At 29.8% G+C, this 19,436-nt stretch overlaps 1 protein-coding gene across 4 annotated transcripts in view; it reads left to right on the top strand.

The window, feature by feature from the left end:
• Window positions 1-19,436, top strand: part of LOC136084818 (uncharacterized) — an 84,817-nt gene that overhangs the window by 8,051 nt on the left and 57,330 nt on the right. For all 4 annotated transcript variants that reach the window (XR_010640877.1, XR_010640876.1, XM_065805860.1 and 1 more), the window contains exon 2: window positions 9,650-11,193. Coding sequence is in view for 2 of the 4 variants with exons in the window: in XM_065805860.1 (XP_065661932.1) it covers window positions 9,650-11,193 (1,544 nt within the window). In the remaining 2 variants the exon portion in view is untranslated. The remainder of the gene's footprint in view (window positions 1-9,649; window positions 11,194-19,436) is intronic.

The following is a 19,436-nucleotide window of genomic DNA, read 5'->3' on the forward strand; positions in this document are numbered from 1 at the left end:
AAAGTTCATAATAGTAATATGAAATAAAACACACTCAACGACCAAAGAAAGACATGAATTACATGCTAGTAATAAAGCAAAGATTTGACAATTAAAAAGAAACAAAACAAGGAAATAAAAGAATTGAAAGATTACTATAATAAAGCCATTACAAATCTGGAGACCTTGGAGAAGAAATGATGCATACTGCAGAAAGTAATTCAGGAAGTTATCTTCACATTGACAGTGCCACTAAACACCATAGTTGCTACCACAAATAGAAGTACTTTTTCTTTTGAATTGTGTGAAATGGCCGGCAGTGAGGCAGATTATACAATTAATGTGATAACCAAAACATTAAATTATATAAGTGGCAATTTAAATTTTTCTGACCTTGTGTGTTCATTTAAAACTACAATGCCTGATCTCAAGTCAGTTAATTCATTGTTTAATTTAAAGCTTGAAGATATGAGAAAAAATTACTGCCTGAACTTATACAGAACTGGGAAGGCTTAAAAAAAAGGTGAGCATACAGATTTTTTTTCGAAATATCAATTTTTTTTTTAAGTTGCATTTGCTAACCGACTTTGCTACAGAAACTCATCAAACTATTAAATCATTTAAAAAATTTTTTTTTAAAAAGTTTTTAGCAATAGTTATGAAAATGTTTTTTCATTCAACCAGAACTAGGTGCCACCAGATTGATAAGAATTGCATGTCAAGCTTTTCATGTTAGGGGAACAATGAAGCTGGAGTTGCTAGGCATTTTAATGCATTTTTTTTTTTTAAACATCTTTGCTTCCAACAAGGCTGCAAGCAGCCACTAATTAAAGTTGGAAGTTACTGAAAGAGAAAAGATGAAGATTGTAAAGCAAGGTAACGAATGACTGACGACTTAAAAGATTGCAAAATATATGAGTCAGAAAAGCAAGATGAAGGAAGCGAATTCCAAAGAGCTGATGTTCGAGGACAAAAACTAGATGAATAAGCGTTTTTGGAGCACTTAGGAACAGTCACAGAAAAAGGATGACACTTAATTGAATGACGAGTAACACAACAATAAATTTTAGTAGATGGCACAATAGACGCTAGCTCTTGATAAAGATTGGAAGTAAGAGTTAATCCAAGAAGATGAAGAGTAGGTGACTCACCAAGTACATCACCGTTAATAAATATAGGAAGATCTAAATTATTGCGATAACGATTGACTGAAAAAAATTGAGTTTTATCTAAATTAAAGTTCACCAGCCACTGAGAGCCCCATGCTGTAGCAGAAGTGAGATCCTTTTCAAGCTCAAATGCCCCCTCCAAGCAATCAGAGGGTGTTGGTTTCTTATCACGACTAGAATAAATGGTAGTATCATCAGCAAACAATGCCACCTTAGATGTGAGAATATCTGGAAGATCGATAATGTAAATTAAAAAAAGTATAGGGCAAAGTATAGAACCTTGATGAACCCCTGAAGTTACAGAATAAGAAGAAGAGTGTTGTCCATCGAGGACAACTTTTATGCTATGATTGGAAAGGAAGGATTCGATGATCTTAAAGATGTTGCCGGATACACCATAAGAAGAAAGCTTATGGAGAAGACCAGCATGCCAAACTTTATCAAACGCTTTTGAAACGTCAAGAGCAATGGCCTTTACCTCTCCACCTTTATCTATTGCACGATAAAACCTGTCAGTTATTACTGTTAGTAAATCAGCTGTAGAATGAAAAGATCGAAATCCATATTGATAGCCAGAAAGTAAGTTATTAGATTCAAAATGAGAAATTAGGTGTTTGTTAATTAAAGATTCAAAAACCTTGCTTATGATAGGAAGAAGACTTATGGGACAGTAGTTAGACGAATCAGATCGCTCTCCAGATTTTTTGAAAATAGGGATAACAGATGCCGCTTTCCAGCAGGGTGGAAAACAAGACTCTGATAAGCACTTGTTGAATAGTTTTGAGAGTATAGATGACAGCTCTGGAGAACACTTCTGCAAGACAATAACAGGTATGTTGTCTGGGCCACAAGCTGTAGAAGAGTTTAGGCAGGAAATCACTTTAGATCCAGATGCTGGAGTGATATGAATGTCAAGCAATGGATCAACCTGTTTGTTGGCAATATCAGGTAGAACGCAACTAGTGGAATCAAGAGATGATATTGATGAAAAGTTTTTAGCAAACAATTCGGCTTTGTCTTTAGGTGAGGTGACAAAGTCTGAACCATACAAGAGAGGTGGAATTATAGATTTGCCCTTATTATTGATATTATTAAAGACTCTCCAGAAGTCAAAAGAGCCTAATTTTTGAGATGAGATACAAGATTTCATGACCTGAGAATAGCGGGTTTTGGCGTTAGACAAAACCTCTTTACAATTGTTTCTAGCAGTAATAAACAGACGTCTGTTTTCTGGAGATTTGTTTTGCTGATATAATATAATGGAGATTTGATTGCTGGAGATTTGTTTTGCTGATATAATATAAATATGGAAGTCGCGGTTTCGATTGGCAATCGCAGCAGCACAGTGTGAGGAAAACCATGAAAGAGAGTGAGGCTTGACCTGGAATCGTTGAGAGGGAATTAAAGATTCCATGCCAGCCTGAATCCACGAAGTTATGTAAGAAGCACATTTGTCAACAGGAAGACGAAAGATTTCTACCCAAGGGCCATCACGAAGAAAATCACCGAAAGAATCCCAATCAGCTTTACTGTAGTTGTAAGAGGTTCGATAATAGGGGGATTCAGGTGATGAAGAAGAATGAGATATTAGTTTTAAAGAGATCAAACTGTGATCAGAGGAACCTAAGGGTGAATGTGGAGAAACTGAGCACTGACTAGGATCAGAAGCAAGACATAAGTCGAGTAGAGAAGGCAAATGATTCTGGTTGTCAGGAAAGCAAGTTGGAAAGTTGACTATTTGAGTTAGGGATTGAGAAAGGCAAAAGTTGTGGGCTTTAATGCCTGCAGAGTCACTGACACTAGAGCCGGGCCATTCAGAGTGGTGAGCATTAAAGTCACCAACAATAACTATATTAGCTGATGGATAAAGAGAACGCTTGGTCAATATGATCAGAAATAATGTTAAAAAGAGTGCAGTCTTGAGATGAAGGAGGGCGATATAGAACAAAGAGAAAAGCAACAGAGTGAAGTGGTGCTAAATAAAAGCACATGAAAGAATAGTCTGTGGATTCAAACCTAGTTTGACGACAAATGGGTGAATTCTTACGTATGTAAATGCCGAGGCCAAGCGTGTGACTATTGGAGTCTTTACGAATTAGAGGAAGATAACCATCAACACTAAGATCACAAGATGGGACAGCCGAATTCAAATTAATCTCACAAAGAGCAAGTAGGTCTGGTGAACTTTGCAAGAGATAAGACTCAACAGAAGAAAAGTTACTTCGAAGACCACGAATATTAGTGAATTATAGGTTTTGAGAACTTGGTGATGATGATTGGTTTTTGTGTTTTATAGTTTTGGTACTTTATTCATTTTTAAATTAGATTGAAGAACTTGACTCAAAGCATAGATAGTACTCAGAACACCGTTTAATAGCCCAAATAATTGCCTCATTACTACTAATAAACCCCAAGCCGTAAGAAAGGGCTCCAAATGTGGCCTCTGAATTGCACACCAAAAGTACAAACAGAGACACCATCCATGCGCAACAAGGCACTGTTAATACTTTGATATTTTTCAGCTGTTGATGGAATCAGCCTCTCTGATAGCTACCACAGAGTTTGGGAAACCTGACTACCAGCCGGCCTCAGAACCATAAAACTGAGTTTTAGAGCTGTACCCTCATTGGGAGATAATAGAATGAGTTGCCTAGTCATAAAATGAAACACAAGCAAAACCCATGCATTGAGTCAAGAAGATCCAGCATTCAACATCCTAAACTGGAAACAATGTATTAAAAATACTTCTGCGCTAGCCTAATTGATTTGGAAGGGGTGGTCAACAGAGAGAATCTGTTTACCTCTTAAGTCTTTGCCTAGAAGGTCTTCTACAAGACAGTAGCTGGGTGCATTTAACATCTGCCCAAGATGAGTATTTTTATCGAGACACCATCTGTAGCCTTTACTCAACCAAGAGCCCCAAGGCAAGGGGTGTTTTAAATCGGAGTTGGCATCTCCTAGCCTTTGCCTAAAAAGGCGTGTCCTACAAGGGAGCAGGACATGAAGCAGATTGTACTGGGTTACATGTTACCAATAGCAGGATAACCTAATCTGACTCTAAGGATAAACTGATCTGGATAACTTGATCTAATCTGATCTGGATAACCTGATCTAACATGATCTGAATAACCTGATCTAATGAACCTAAGGATAACCTGATCAGGATAACCTGATCTGACTCTTTTATTGCTGGTAAAGAACAAAGTAAATGTATTTATGCTTGCACCCTTTGTTGATAACCGATTTAATATACTATATTATAATGCTGTAGTTTTAATTCAACGCTGCAGCATTATAATATAGTATAGCAGTATTTTCATTCAAAGGAATTTTTTTAGAATTTCTTGAAAATTGGCAAAATCTAAATAATTTGTTAGTTGCAGTTTAAGAAGATATTCGCAACAAGTCATATTTAGTAGAAGTACAGGCTCTTAGAATAATTTATAAAATGATTACAGGCCCACATTGGGAGGCAACTGAATCACAAAAATATTCTTGACATTAACCCATTTTTGCTAACCTGTATTTGATGAAGTTGTATCAAAAACCATGCCAATAACATTTCCTTGACACTTTTATTCTCTATGAAGTTCTTTAGTTGCCTTTGCTATAATGTCTTCTTAAACTGTGCCAATTTTTTTAAGTTAATTCTGTATGGGGGAAGGGGTGAGGGACACCAAAGAGCTTTGTTTCATCAGCTCCAGATATAAGAATTGGCAATTGGTCATCCGTTCCTTTAGAATCAAGAGCATCTATAAGTTTTCTATCAAATGCACCGGTATTTTTGACAATTGTATCCAATTTTCTTTGATCTTCAAACTTATTTTGGGTAAAATTCAAAATAATAAATAAAATTCAAAATAATAAATTCAAAAATTCAAAGAAATCCAGATTTAGCTATTCTTCTGTTTTTCCTATTCTTTTCTCTAATGCTAACTTCTTCAATATCCTTATCCTCATGAGAGCTACTGCCTGGTTCAAAATTCATCATTTAAAAAGTAACTTTAGATGAGTTAATTTCTTCTCATTCCAGATTATTTTGTCTTTCCTTTTTGTTTTTTTGTCTTTTCTGTGACTACTTTGTCCAATCCAGAGTACGTAGCTACTCTCTAACACATGTTTTTCATAAGAATAATATCAACATTGGTGGTATCTTGTTCAACTTTAGTTATCCCTTTTTTCTTAGCTGCTATGTCCTTTACAACTGAGTTCTAAAATTTCAATGTCTAGTTCAATTCTGATTTGAATTTAAATATTTTAGATTCATCTTCTCATCTTCTATAATCTTTGAATTTCATCAAAAAAAATCCTTTCATAGCTATGTTTGATTACTCTATAAATCATATTGATAAATCATAATGAATTCCTTTTCATCCTAACATTTGATTACGCAACTAATATTGTTTCTGATACTATAGTTGGGATATTGGCTTTCTGGTAGTGTAAGAGAGCATTATCAAAGCTTGATCCCAGTGTTAATCTTTCAGATTTGATAAAAGTTTAGAACCCTTTATTTTCATCTATCATTATCTCCAAAAATGGCAGTAGTTTCATGTACTTGTTATATACTTTTTTATCCATGATTAAATGACAAAATACACAAACAATATTATTATATATATTATATATTTCTTTAAAAATATCAATATATATTTACAAAAAGAGTTGTTACAACTCATTTATAAATAATAATAAATTAATCCGAAGTAAACACCTGGCATTTATGACATTAATATATAATAATAGATAAAAATGATAATAACAATAACTATAAAAATACTTATTAAATAATACAAAATTAAAGACATTTTTTTTTCTTTCCTTATTTAAAGTATTTTTACTTACAAGAAATTTTTACATGTATGTATGTATGTATTTATGTATGTATGCATGTATGTATGTATGTATGTATGTATGTATGTATGTATGTATGTATGTATGTATGTATGTATGTATGTATGTATGTATGTATGTATGTATGTATGTATGTATGTATGTATGTATGTGTGTATGTATGTATGTATGTATGTATGTATGTATGTATGTATGTATGTATGTATGTATGTATGTATGTATGTATGTATGTATGTATGTATGTATGTATGTATGTATGTATGTATGTATGTATGTATGTAAGTATGTATGTATGTATGTATGTATGTATGTATGTATGTATGTATGTATGTATGTATGTATGTATGTATGTATGTATGTATGTATGTATGTATGTATGTATGTATGTATGTATGTATGTATGTATGTATGTATGTATGTATGTATGTATGTATGTATGTATGTATGTATGTATGTATGTATGTATGTATGTATGTATGTATGTATGTATGTATGTAATTATATATAAGGGTGGTCTGAAAAGCTTTGGTCCTGACAAAGATGCATGTCGTTTTTTTTGAAATTTTTTATTTTTTTAAAGAAGTTCTCCTAATAACTCTTTACACAATGTTGCTTCCATCTCTGTAACCCATCCAAAAATACTCCACATTTTTCTCTCTAAAATGATTGTTTATAAAGGTAATTGCTACTTTATTTGACAAAAATCTTAGTCCTTCAAGTGTGCAAATGCAAAATTTAGGTAAGAAAACAAGAAGAAGTTGTTTGGGGTTAGATTCATTGAGTAAGGCAAATGGTTAAGCAGTTTAAGACGTAATACTTTTTTGGAGTTGGTTTCCATCTACTGGTTGCAATCTACTGTTTGGACTGTTTTTTTGTTTTGGGCATGTAACGGTGCATCCAAGTTTCATCTTCAGCAATTACTTGCTGCCAAAACTTAGATTTATTGCGCTTAAAATACACCAACAGAGCGTTGGAAATAATCATTCAAACAAATTTTTGTTGTAAGGCTACCAAATATGGTATCCAATATGCGGGCAGCTTTCTCGTATCTTTAATTTAATATATGAAAAACAATTTTTTTGACATGTTCATAACCTCTGCTATTTCTATCAATTTAATTTGACAGTCATCTAGTACCTTTGGTGAACTTTAGCAATACTTTTGTTGGTAGTTGCAATTTTTGGACATCCTGAACATTTATCGCCTACCAAGCTCAAATAGCCATGTTTAAATTCAGCTGCCCAAAATTTTACAGTGGTAAATGATATCCTTATGCACAGAATCCAACTCATCTTTGATCTGCATAATTTTATTGTTTTCAAAAACAAATATTTAATAACAATAACGTGTAACGCTGATAAGTGTAACTTTAACACAGCTCTGATATTGACATTGTTAAAAGTTAAATTGTGTCATTAGCGTATTTAAAAGTACCTTGCTGTAATTAAATTTGATTTTAAACTGCATCAAAAATCATTTAAAATAATATAACAAAAATTACTGAAAAATCAAAATTTGGCATTTGAAAAAGATTATATTTCCTTATAATTTATTTCTTAAAACAATCTTATACTTAAATAATCTTTCAATTGTTTAACACAATTTATTTACTTTATTTTTTATGTATTTAATGTAATATTTTAAATAAAAATTATTAACACTTTTTAGATATTTTTTATCAGTTACCAACAAGATGTTCGTAAACTTAATTTATGTTCATTAATAAATTACAGCAAAAGAACTTTGCACGATATTGAATTAATAAGTAACAAAAAAATTTTAAACATTTGTGAAAAGAATTCTTTAAAGGGATCCCAAACCTCTGAGACATATTGATTTCAGATTAAAGAGAATGATTAAAAAAAAACGTTTAGTCTCATTTATTTTGATTAAAACAAAAGAATAAATGCATACCAAGAAAAACTTATATTATGAAGACTTTTTGGCCTACAACAAAACAGAGAAGGCGAGCTTTGACTGAAAAAAAAAGTTATCTTTTCTTGCTATGCATTTATACTTTGTTTTAAACAAAGAAGTTCAAGCTGAACTTTTTTTTGTCATTCTCTTTAATATGAACACAACATTTCTTGGTGGTTTGGGATCCCTTTAAACAAAACACTTCTTCCTTTTTATAAGAAAAGAAAATTTTTTTGCTTTCGCTTTTAATCTATAATGGAGAGACATGTTTTATATAATGAGTTAACTAGCAGCTGATAAGAAAATTTTTTTTTAATAAACAATGTGAATATTTTACTTCTTTTGAAACTAAATTTTACATGTTCTACTATTTTATATTCTTTCAAAACTATATTGAAATTTTGAAATCGTTTTAATTTAAAGTCTTTTTGTTAAAATTTTTTTTTATAAAATAATCAGTTTCTTTAAAAATTCACTGTTGTGGTTAAATGTTTTTTTTACGACCTGATAACTTCTGAATAAATGTCACATAAAGGATATTAAAAAATCATTAAAAATATTCGACAATAAAAAAGCTTTTGCTTAACGTAAAACTACTAAAATTGCCATTTTGTACTTTAATGTGAGCTGGGTAATAGGCTATTCATATGAGGGTATATTTAACAGAACATTCCATGGAACATGGAACATGAACAAATATACTCTTGTGTTAACACAATTTGAACAAAAATTCATGGATGATTTGAGACACTTTTGTACCGCCCAGCCAACTATTCTTTTTATAAAGTTGTTGTCATTTTAACCAAAGTGTTTTATTTAAATTTTTATAAGTAAATTAGAAGTTTAATTATTATTAGTTTGTTATTAGTTTAAAAAGAAGTTATATTCGTGTGAATGTTTAAAAACTTTATCTTTAAATATACCATTATTACAAAGACAGATTATTCTTAATTGGGATCAGTTTTAATTTGAATTGACAAGAAGTACAATTTAAGGTAAAAATGTTTGTGACTCAATTGCTAAATACCTTTATAAAAGGGACAAGTAAATTAGTAGTAATAATGTTTTTCATTATTTAATGCTTTAGCTGTAATATGCAACATACTTATTAATTTTAAACTAAACTTAATTTACTTGAGATAATTAAATACGCCTAAAAAAAAAATATTAAATTTATATAAATACAAAATGAGAATAGTTTTAAATGGTTGTGGGAAGCATACTAATGTATAATACATTTGTTTAGTACTATACCACTACTATACTACTGGATTTTTATTGTCTAATTCTGGGCTAACTAGACCCTCAGCATTATTTGCATTTAGCTTTACCTCTCGTATATTATTAATTATTATAACTAATAAATTGTTTAAAAAATGTGTGTATGCAAAACTGTTTGACGCTAATTTTTATTTAAGTTTTAGTTAACATTCATTTATGCGTTTTTGTTTTTATGTACTGTCAAGCTAATTTTACATGTGAATACTGCAGGAATTATTTTGTAGAACATTTTGTTCCAGGAACATTTGTTCTGGAATAATGTTCTGTCAAACATTGCTAGTGTAAACATGGTATAAGGGGTCATCCATAAATTATGTCACACTTTAGGGAAGGGGCAATGTTTTTGTTATGACTCATATGGAACTTGTTACTAAAGAGTTATGGTGTTGTGATGAGGAGGAGGGGAGAGGTGAAAAAAGGTAAAATATCTGACTTTTTCATTAATTTAGTATAAACACTTCAATGTTTGAACGCTTAATATGTGCTCCAAAAAATCATTATGTACCTTCCAGCGTTCTCTCTACTCAGCGTCGTATGCGAAAAAATATATGTGATTTAACAAGAAGTTTTTATAATGAAATAGTAGATATTGAAGACCATAGTATTTGTAATTCAAGAAAGATTGGAGATAGTAATGTGTCAGCAGCAAATAGAAAATGGAGAACAAATATTAGTTTGTTTGAAAAACTTAAAATGTGTATTGGAAAAGGTCGTGAGGTGCCAGGAGTTCTTCCACATACTTTTTTTTGGACACATGGTGGTACCCAAACAAAAGCCAGTGTCGGATTGTCACGAATAAATATCACTGAGGCAAAAATGGTTATTAGTTTAACTGAGTATTTAGTTTCTTGTGGAGTTCCCAAAGCTTCTATAGCTATACTTACTCCGTATAAAGGCCAATTAATGCTTGTACGTTCAGACTTAATGAAGTTAAACCTATTGAACAATAAAGATGTTGCAAATTCAGTTGTTTTATCTACTGTTGACAGGTTTCAAGGAGATGAAGCCGATGTTGTAATAATTTCTCTTGTGATTGATGAAAAATCCCAAACAGGTTTTGTTAAAGAAGTAAATCGTATGATTGTTCTTTTAAGTCGCGCAAGGCTTGGAATGTATATTATAGGAAATATAAACTATTTCGAAGAGAAACCAGATGAATCTATTCGTCACTGGACTGATACTTTAACAAAACTTAAGGAACCTTGTGAATCAGATACAAGTCAAGAAACATATTTAAATGTGAAGGAACAGCATTACTCTGGTCCACGGCTTGGGAATAAACTACCGATTTGTTGTCCAGTTCATCGAGGGAAAACAACTTTTTATGCCGAATCTGGGCAACAACTAAATCTTAATTTCTGTCAAGAAATGTGCACACATGTGCTACCTTGTACACACCGTTGTAATTTTACTTGCCACTTTTTAAATAAAGATAGCCACAATACACCCTGTGTATTTCTTTTAACTCCACCTCCATGCAAAGTTCACATGAAAGATTTGACTTGTTATGATGTGTATCAAAACATTGGAAACAGAAATTTAAAAATTGATGAAGCTTTAAAATATTACAAATGTTCTGAAGAAGTGTCTGTTCAACTTCCTTGTGCCCATTACACTAAAATGAAATGTTGGGAAGTAAATGAAATAGCAGAATGTAAAAGGAGTTACCCAGAATGCAAGCAGTTTGCTCATAACCCTTACGTATATCCAAAATGTCATCATGAGTTATTAGTGATTTGTGTTGTGTATGATGAGTACATGAAAGATCCATCTAAAGTTGAACCATGTAAAGTTGATTTAATATATAAGCCTCCTTGTACCCATTATGTGACAATACCATGTTACCTTAAACTGCAATATGAACTTAAATCTTTAACATTTCATTGCAGTAAACAAGTGGATATTTATTTACCCAGATGCGGACACAAAGCTAATGTGTCCTGTGATGTATCTCAAATTATTAACAGTTGGACTGGGCAATCAAATAAAACAGGTAAATTCCTTTTTTTTTAACTTTTTTTTCATAAATAAAGTATTTGAAAGAAAGTTTTATTAATATTAACAGGCTTGCTGAATTACTGTATTAATGGAATTTTGAAATATTTTAAGATATTTTATTGTATTATTAAAATTTTTAACATTACTCTAAACATCAACACAGTACTAATCTAAATTCAAAGTTTATTACAACAGAATAAAAAATGTTGATATTAAAAATAAAAATAACGAAATTGAAAGCTTCAAGTAGTTAACAAGTCAATTAAAAATTAAATTATTATATTTTAGGAATTCGAAGCATTACTAAACAAAAATCTATTTAGAGTAAGCTGAAATTTTTTGCTCACTAACCAGATTATATTTTTGAAAATGTTATATTTAAAAAAAACCAGCTAATTTTCATTTTTGTATTTATTTTTTCTATTTATGGGGTTTATACCCTTTGTTAAAAACTCTTATAAATTATTTAGATATTTACCAAATCAAAGTATTTCTATTTATGGGGTTTATATCCTTTGTTAAAAACTCTTTTAAATTATTTAGATGTTTACCAAATCAAACTAAATCAAATTAATAAAAAATTTGTATAACGTTTATAGAATCCAACAACATCTACACTAAATATGATTTATTCTCAAAATTTAAACTTTAAAGAAATAAAATCAGCAACTTCTCAAAATTTAGTAAAACAACGAATTAAAATAAAAATATAACATTTTATATTGATCTACCATAAGTATAACAATATACTATAAATATAATGGTCTACAATAAATATATTGATCTAAACAATATCAAAAATACTTTTAAGGGAATAAAAGAATTCATTAGTATTAGACCTTCATTACAAAACAATTTTTTCAAACTTAAATTGGATGAAGTATTGTTACCAATCACATTGTTGAATCTAATATAAGTAACAACATATGTTTTTTAGTACTATACGCAAAGCCATACCTCCAAAATGCTCCTTTAGTGACCTTCTTAACACAACAATACTTAATTGTTTTTTATTAACCCTGTGACTGAAGGTAAAATATCTAGTCTCATTAGAAACACAGTTAAAACTGAGAAAATTTTTTGATTTCAAAGCAACATTTATCTAATAAAAATTTTTTGTTTTTAAGCAACATTTCTCTAGTAATTACATTTCTCCTCAAACTTATCTTACACATCATTTCTAAACATCTTTGTATTATTATAAATAGATCATTTAAAATGATATTTTCCCAGATGTTTTCAAAGTTGACTTTGAAAACATCTGGAACGTCATTCTAATTTTTAAAAAAGGATCCTCACTAGATTTCAATAGTTACCAAGCCATCTCACTGCTTATATAAGTAAACTCTTTGTGAAAGCAATGCATAATAGGCTTGATGGTTTCTTGGAAAAAGTTTATTGCCTTTACCTACATTATGGTTTTCATGCCAATCACTTCAGGAGTCATGCTCTTAATGATAAATATTTTGCATGTGTTGTATTAAAAAAATTTATTTTTTAATTTCATTTACCTCCCCAAGGCCGAGAAAGCCACTATAAGCAAGGAGGCTACTTAATTTTGGTTATAACCCTCTCTCAAAATTATAAATTTGAAACAAAAACCTTGACAAACAAGGCAGTTGCACAGAAAAACAAGTTGAGTGCGGTACTACCAGGGATGTGGTGGGGATCGAACTCGGAACCTCTCGCTTATGAAACGAGCACTCTACTACTACCGCATATTATTTGTCAATGTAAAGAAAGTTTTTGATACAGTAAATCATTCTATTCTATTAAAAACAATTGAATATTATAGAATAAGAGGCATACTACTTATATGGTTTACTACATATTTATATAACAGAACATGTTTTCTAATGAATCAAAATCTACCCTTACAAAATGTTCTGATGTTTTGATGTTCCTCTGGATTCAGTATTAGGACTGCTGCTTTTCTTTATATATATACTTATATACATACATATATATATATATATATATATATATATATATATATATATATATATATATATATATATATATATATATATATATATATATACATATATATATATATATATATATATATATATATATATATATATATATATATGTATATATATATACATGAATATATATATATATATATATATATATATATATATATATATATATATATATATTAGTTAGAGTCACAAAGTTGACTAAAGGAGTAAAAGCTTAAGATATGCAGAAGTTATGAGCTTTAGTGCCAGCAGGCTCAGTGGTATTAGAGCTGAACTATTCAGTGTGATGAGCATTAAAGTCATAACAACAATATTAGCAGAAGGGTAAAGAGAAAGGGCATCATCAACTTGATCAGAAACTACACCTAAATAAAGGAATATAGGTAAGTAATTAGGGTTGTCTGAAAAATGAGTTAAGTTGGCTAACTAAGTAAGAGGTTGAGATATGTAGAAGTTATGAGCTTTAGTGCCAACAGTAGTGTGGTCATTAAAACAAATTTTTTTTTAAATACCTGCTCTCACCCTTTAAATGTGTTCTATATAATAAAATAATACTAGGATTAAAAAATTTTCAAAAGAAATTTTTTAGGGCTTGCTCAAGACCCTTAAACATCATACGGGTTCCTATAATTATCAAAACAAAAGCACTTTAAAAGTATATCATGTTGGGTCACAAAAGAAGCAAATTCATATGGAAATTCTAAAAATAATCATCATTTTATTAAGAACATATTATTTCAGATTTCAATGCTTAAGAAATTATATTTTTACACTAAAAGTTAAAAATGTGCATTTTTACAAAAACATTATAATTTTTTTTCTCAATGTTTTTTTTATGTTTTTTTCTCAATGTATTTATTTATCTCTTATTCAGATTTTTTTTCCAGACAACCTTAATCAATTACCTATACTCCTTGATTCATATGTAATTTTTGATCAAGTTGACAATGGCCTTTTGACTCTACCCTTCTGCTAATATTGTTATAACGACTTTAATGCTCATCACACTGTAACTTTAATGCTCATCACAAAAATGCTGGCACTAAAAGCTTCCAAGTTCTTCTTTTTTATAAAACTTCTGCATATCTCAACCTCTCAATACTTAGGGGTCTTGAGCTACCCCTAAAAAAAGTGTTTTTTCAAATATTTTTTAATTCTAGAATTATTTTATTATATAGAACACATTAAGAGGATGAGCGCAAATATTAAAAAAAAAAAGTTGTTTTAATGGCCACCCTAGCCAGTAGGGTTAGTAATGTTAAAACTGAGCCATTCAGTGTGATGAGCATTAAAATCTCTAACTCACAAATTTGCAGAGGGATAAAGAGAAAGAGTGATGTTTAATATGATTAGAATGGTCAATATAATGATCAGAAATTGCATCTAAAAAAGTGCTTACTTGGGAAGAAAGAGAAAGATAAATAACAAAGAGAAAGGTAATTGAGTGAAGAGGTGCATATAATAAGAATAGTCAGAAGATTCAAACCTGATTTTTGAGAATGAAATCAATTGATATGTAAGTATACGCTCAAGGGAAGCTTGAAACTTTTGGAATCTTTGTAAATCAAAGGACAACAGCCATAAATATTGAGGTTTGAAGAAGAAACATTTGAATTCAAATTAGCCTGACAAAGAGCAAGTAAGTCTATTGAATTTTGCAAGAGGTAAAATACAACTAATGGAAGACTACTTCAAAGTCAATTAATATTAAAAGATATGCTGAAACAGTTGGGTGGTGGAGATGGTTTATATTTAATTATTTTTGTTACTTTGGTCATGGTTATAGTTAAAAAGATCTATAGTTTAAAAGATTCATAGATAGAGCAAGGCATCCCAAGCAATGAGCTGTGCAGTTGCCTAAGTTATAATAATTAACCCAAAGTCTTTCGACCTTTGGGGGAGGCATTATGCAAAACATTAGTTGGATGCAATTAACATCTGTCTAAGATTATTTTTTTCATTGACCCACCCCCTCTAGCCTTTAATCAACTAAAGAGCCTCAAGGCAGGGGAAATTTAAGTTAGAGTTTATTTCTCCTAACCTTTACTTAGAAAAGTAAATCCTTCAAGGAAGAAAGAAATGAGACATGTAGTACTTGGTTACATAACACCAGTAGCAGGATGATTGTAATGATCCTGAACCTTACATAACCTGGAGTAGTTAAAAGAAGTAACTTCTGCAAGCAATACTTTAAAACATTGAACTTGAGATTTTGGAAAAGCATTAGGAAAAATATTACTAAAGGAATAATGGAAATTAAGGTGAGTGTATGTTATATTGCTGTAGTCACTAGTTGGTAACTGAGCTAACACTACAACATGATATGGTAAAAGGAGATGGGGTTCAAATGGAAAACAAACTTACATATAGTTATATACTGGTGAGCAAACACCATGCCAGAGGTTGAGACAGCACGTAAACATACCTATAGTAACTTTTGGGTGAATGAACACTGCACCATATTAATGACCTTAATACATTTAATTAGTTTACTAGTTATTAAACAACATTACCATGATCATGAAGCCAATAATGGCTTTGTTCGTTTGTTTAATGGCTTTGTTCCAACAAAGTTTCTCTTAATTCTTTGTAAAACTGAACTCGTTAATTTTAAATCAAATTAAAAAAATCTATTAACACATGAACATTAAATTAAGCGGACAGGAAATCAAACCTGGTATTTCTATTGAATATCTAGGAATCAAAATTGGTTCTAATCTTTCATTTTTATTCCGTTGTTAACTATTAGCTGTGAAACTAAGCATATCTAATGGCGTGCTGAGTTAGGTCTGCCATTATGTTAATTTTAATCCATTTTTAAACATATACCATGCTAAATTTGCTTCACATCAATGTTGAACATGCTAAGTGTGTGGGCAATATCATCAACAAGCTCTTATTAGATTTTGCCATATTCAAAACAAGGCTTTATTTGGAGACATTTTTTTATAATGCAAATTATTTTTTTTTCTAGAACTCTAATTTTAATCTATATGTGCTCTATCTAGTTTCAAAATTATTAAAAATATTCAACTCTTAAACTGCTAATTTGTTTAAAATCACCAATGCAAAAGCCTACCTTTAACTTTCATCAACTTTTTAAAGGTGAAAACAGTATTTGATCTTAGATCCAAGAGTAGTTTTAATAACTACTGTTTTGTACTTGTACTGTTAGAAAAACTTGATATAATGTTAAAATCTTATTTCAGAATATATTTAATTTGATTTAAACTTCAAGAATAAAGTAGACGGCTAAAGTCTTCACATAAAATTTTTTATCATACATTAACATACAACTGTGTTAGTCACATCAAATTCAAATTTAAATGCTTTAAAAAAAAAGAAGAAATAAAATTGAGTTGGCAACTAACTTCTTCTGAAACTTTATTTATTAAAATGATGGTGTATTATGAGGTATTTTCACTTATTTCTAGAATTAGTAGGATATATTTCTAATGGTGTACCATATTATATTTCATTATACCATCTATATTTCTAACGGTGTACCATAAATTTTTGTGGATAAATATCAATACTTTCGTATTATTTGCTTTTAGATTTTATCATATTTTTTTTGACATTTTTGTTATGACTAACTATTTTTTAATTTTATTTGGTGCTCAAATTTTTATTTTCTATTTCATAGAAATAAAAAGTCTCTAAAGGACTATTGGAATTATACTTATATTTATTGGTTTTTATATTATATTTATTTGTTACTTTTTAACATTAAGATCAATTTCAATTGAAGTCAATTTCCTTTTTTTCATTTTATAGGCCAGTTTAGCGTTTAATTGAAGCATTTATTTGGAGATTCAGACAATGCTTTTTGATGGTTTTCGCCACAATTATGAGATTGTTTTACTATCCCTAGAGGAAATGCTTGTCTATAAATTTTTGTATAATATATTCTTTGTTACTTAAGTACTAAATGCAATGTTTAATATGTTTCCTCTCATTTGGGATTCGTTAATAGATGGCATTTTTCATGAGGCTATTGTTTCTTGTACCTAAGGCCAAATCTGCGTAAAGAACTTGTTTGATCATGAGCTAGATTGCTGAGTTTTGATTGGTGCAGATGTTTTTTTGTCTTGGTTGTTTTGGGACTATTATTTTACACTTAGACTTATTTGTCAGTTTTGCTCAGAACTATTAGCCAACTTTGTTATTTATTTAAGTATTGCAATTAAGTAACACAAGATAAATTCATTAAAATCAATCAAAAATCAAATAAATTTTTAATCAAACTTATGTGTTTATCTTTATTGTCAATTTATTAGGGAGTTAAACCTAATTTTCAGAGAACTGCTCAAGGTACAATAGATGGTGACCCTAGATACAATTTAAAAAAAAGCTTGTTATACCTAGAGCTACTAATTTTTAAAACCTTCTACATGATGGACTTTTATAGTTTAAGTAAATATACTTTTATACTATTACAAAGTAGTTATAATAGATTTAATCATGATGTAATAATGGGGCCTTGAATTTGGTCATTAAAAAAATCTGGCCCTAGGTACACCAACTTCTCCAAAGTAGTTGTAGTATGTTATTTTTTGAGTATGTGTATGGATACATATATATGTATATATTATGTAGATACACAGACATTCACAGGAAGCGTGTGCTGTTGCATATGATTTCTGTCCATGCATAAAATATTTTGCGTAGAAAAGTTGACTACTGATGTTGTCCTGTTTGACATAATTAGCCTTTCAATATTTTGCTGAAAAATAGTAAAATAAATTAAAACAAAACTTCAAAAAAAAAAAAAAAGAAACCTACAAAAGGAAAAGAAATCTTAATGGAAAGGAAAACTAAAATGAAATAAAATAAAAAAATTGAAAAAAAAAGATTTACTGCATATTTTCTTTACTATTTTTTTTTCTTATTTTAAATTGATTGTTATTTTCAGCAACAAAATTTGATATAAATCAAGGAAAAAATAATTTAGAAATCAAAAATATTTAATAAAAAAAAAAAGCCATGCAAAAAAATTGCGATTTGTTTTTGAAATATATTTGCATATATTTAATATGTAGCATGATTTTTTTTTGACATAAATCTATTTCTTTGAGTAGCATCAATTTTGTTGCTCAAAATAACAACCAGGGTAAATAATTAAATTAAAAAAAAATCATTTAAAAAATTCAATGAAAAATCAATTAGAATCTAATTTTATTTTAAAACTAGGTTTTGTGATTTATAATGCTTGCCATTGATTTTTTACATAAATTGGAGTTTAAAAACCTCACACCAGTCTTTTTATTCTTGAAAAGTTTGTTTTGAATTCGATGTTGAAGAAACTTTGAATTTTCGCTTCATTTTTTTTTTATGTTAAGCAAAACCATGCTAAACTTAAAAAATAAAAATTTTCTTTTTTTCTTTAATTTTTTTCTTACCTTAAGATCTCTCGTTTTTTTTTTATGTTATCTTTTTCTGAAGTTTAATTGAAATGCTACTACTGAATATGTCAAAACATGCAAAAAGCTGTGCTCAAGTTTTCTAAACAAACTATTTAATATGGAAAGAGACAAGTCTTGCAACCACACATGCTTCCTTTGAAGGCCTACATACAATGGTGTCCTAATGTAATTAGACAACTTTTTTGCATTTTTTACTAAGTTAACATTTTAAATGATGCCCAACATTTTACCCACCTCATCACCTACCCTACCCCATTACTAATATTATAACTTTCAATGACTCTAATCTCTTACCTACACTCCTTGATTTAGGTGTTATTTCGGATCAAGTTGACAATGCCCTTTCTCTCAATCCTTTGGCCAATATTGTTGTTATGACTTTATTGCTCATCACACTGAATATTTTGGCTCTAATACCACTGAACCTGCTGGCATTAAAGCTCATAAATTCTGCATATATTAATCTCTTACTCATTTAGTCAACTTTGTGACTTGTTTTTAAGTCAACTTTTTTCACTTACCTATACTCTTTGATTTATGTCTTGTCTCTGACCCTAGCTAGTGTTAAGTTTCTCCTTGTTCTCCTTTAAGTAGTTCTGAATATGAAATGATCTCTAATAATCTTTTATTTTGTACTTCTTTATAAGACTCACCCTACCATCACACTATTTACAACTACCCTAAAGCTGACTGTAATTCTTTTCATGATTTTTTTTGTGACTGTCCTTGGTATAATGCTTATTCACTCTGCTAATAAATTTGCCTCCTATATTATCTCCTGGATCCAGACAGGTATAGAAGATTTTATTTCTTCTCATTGGTTTTCA

This window comes from Hydra vulgaris, chromosome 09 (assembly GCF_038396675.1).
Source record: "Hydra vulgaris chromosome 09, alternate assembly HydraT2T_AEP".
NCBI classification, from domain to species: Eukaryota; Metazoa; Cnidaria; class Hydrozoa; order Anthoathecata; family Hydridae; genus Hydra; species Hydra vulgaris.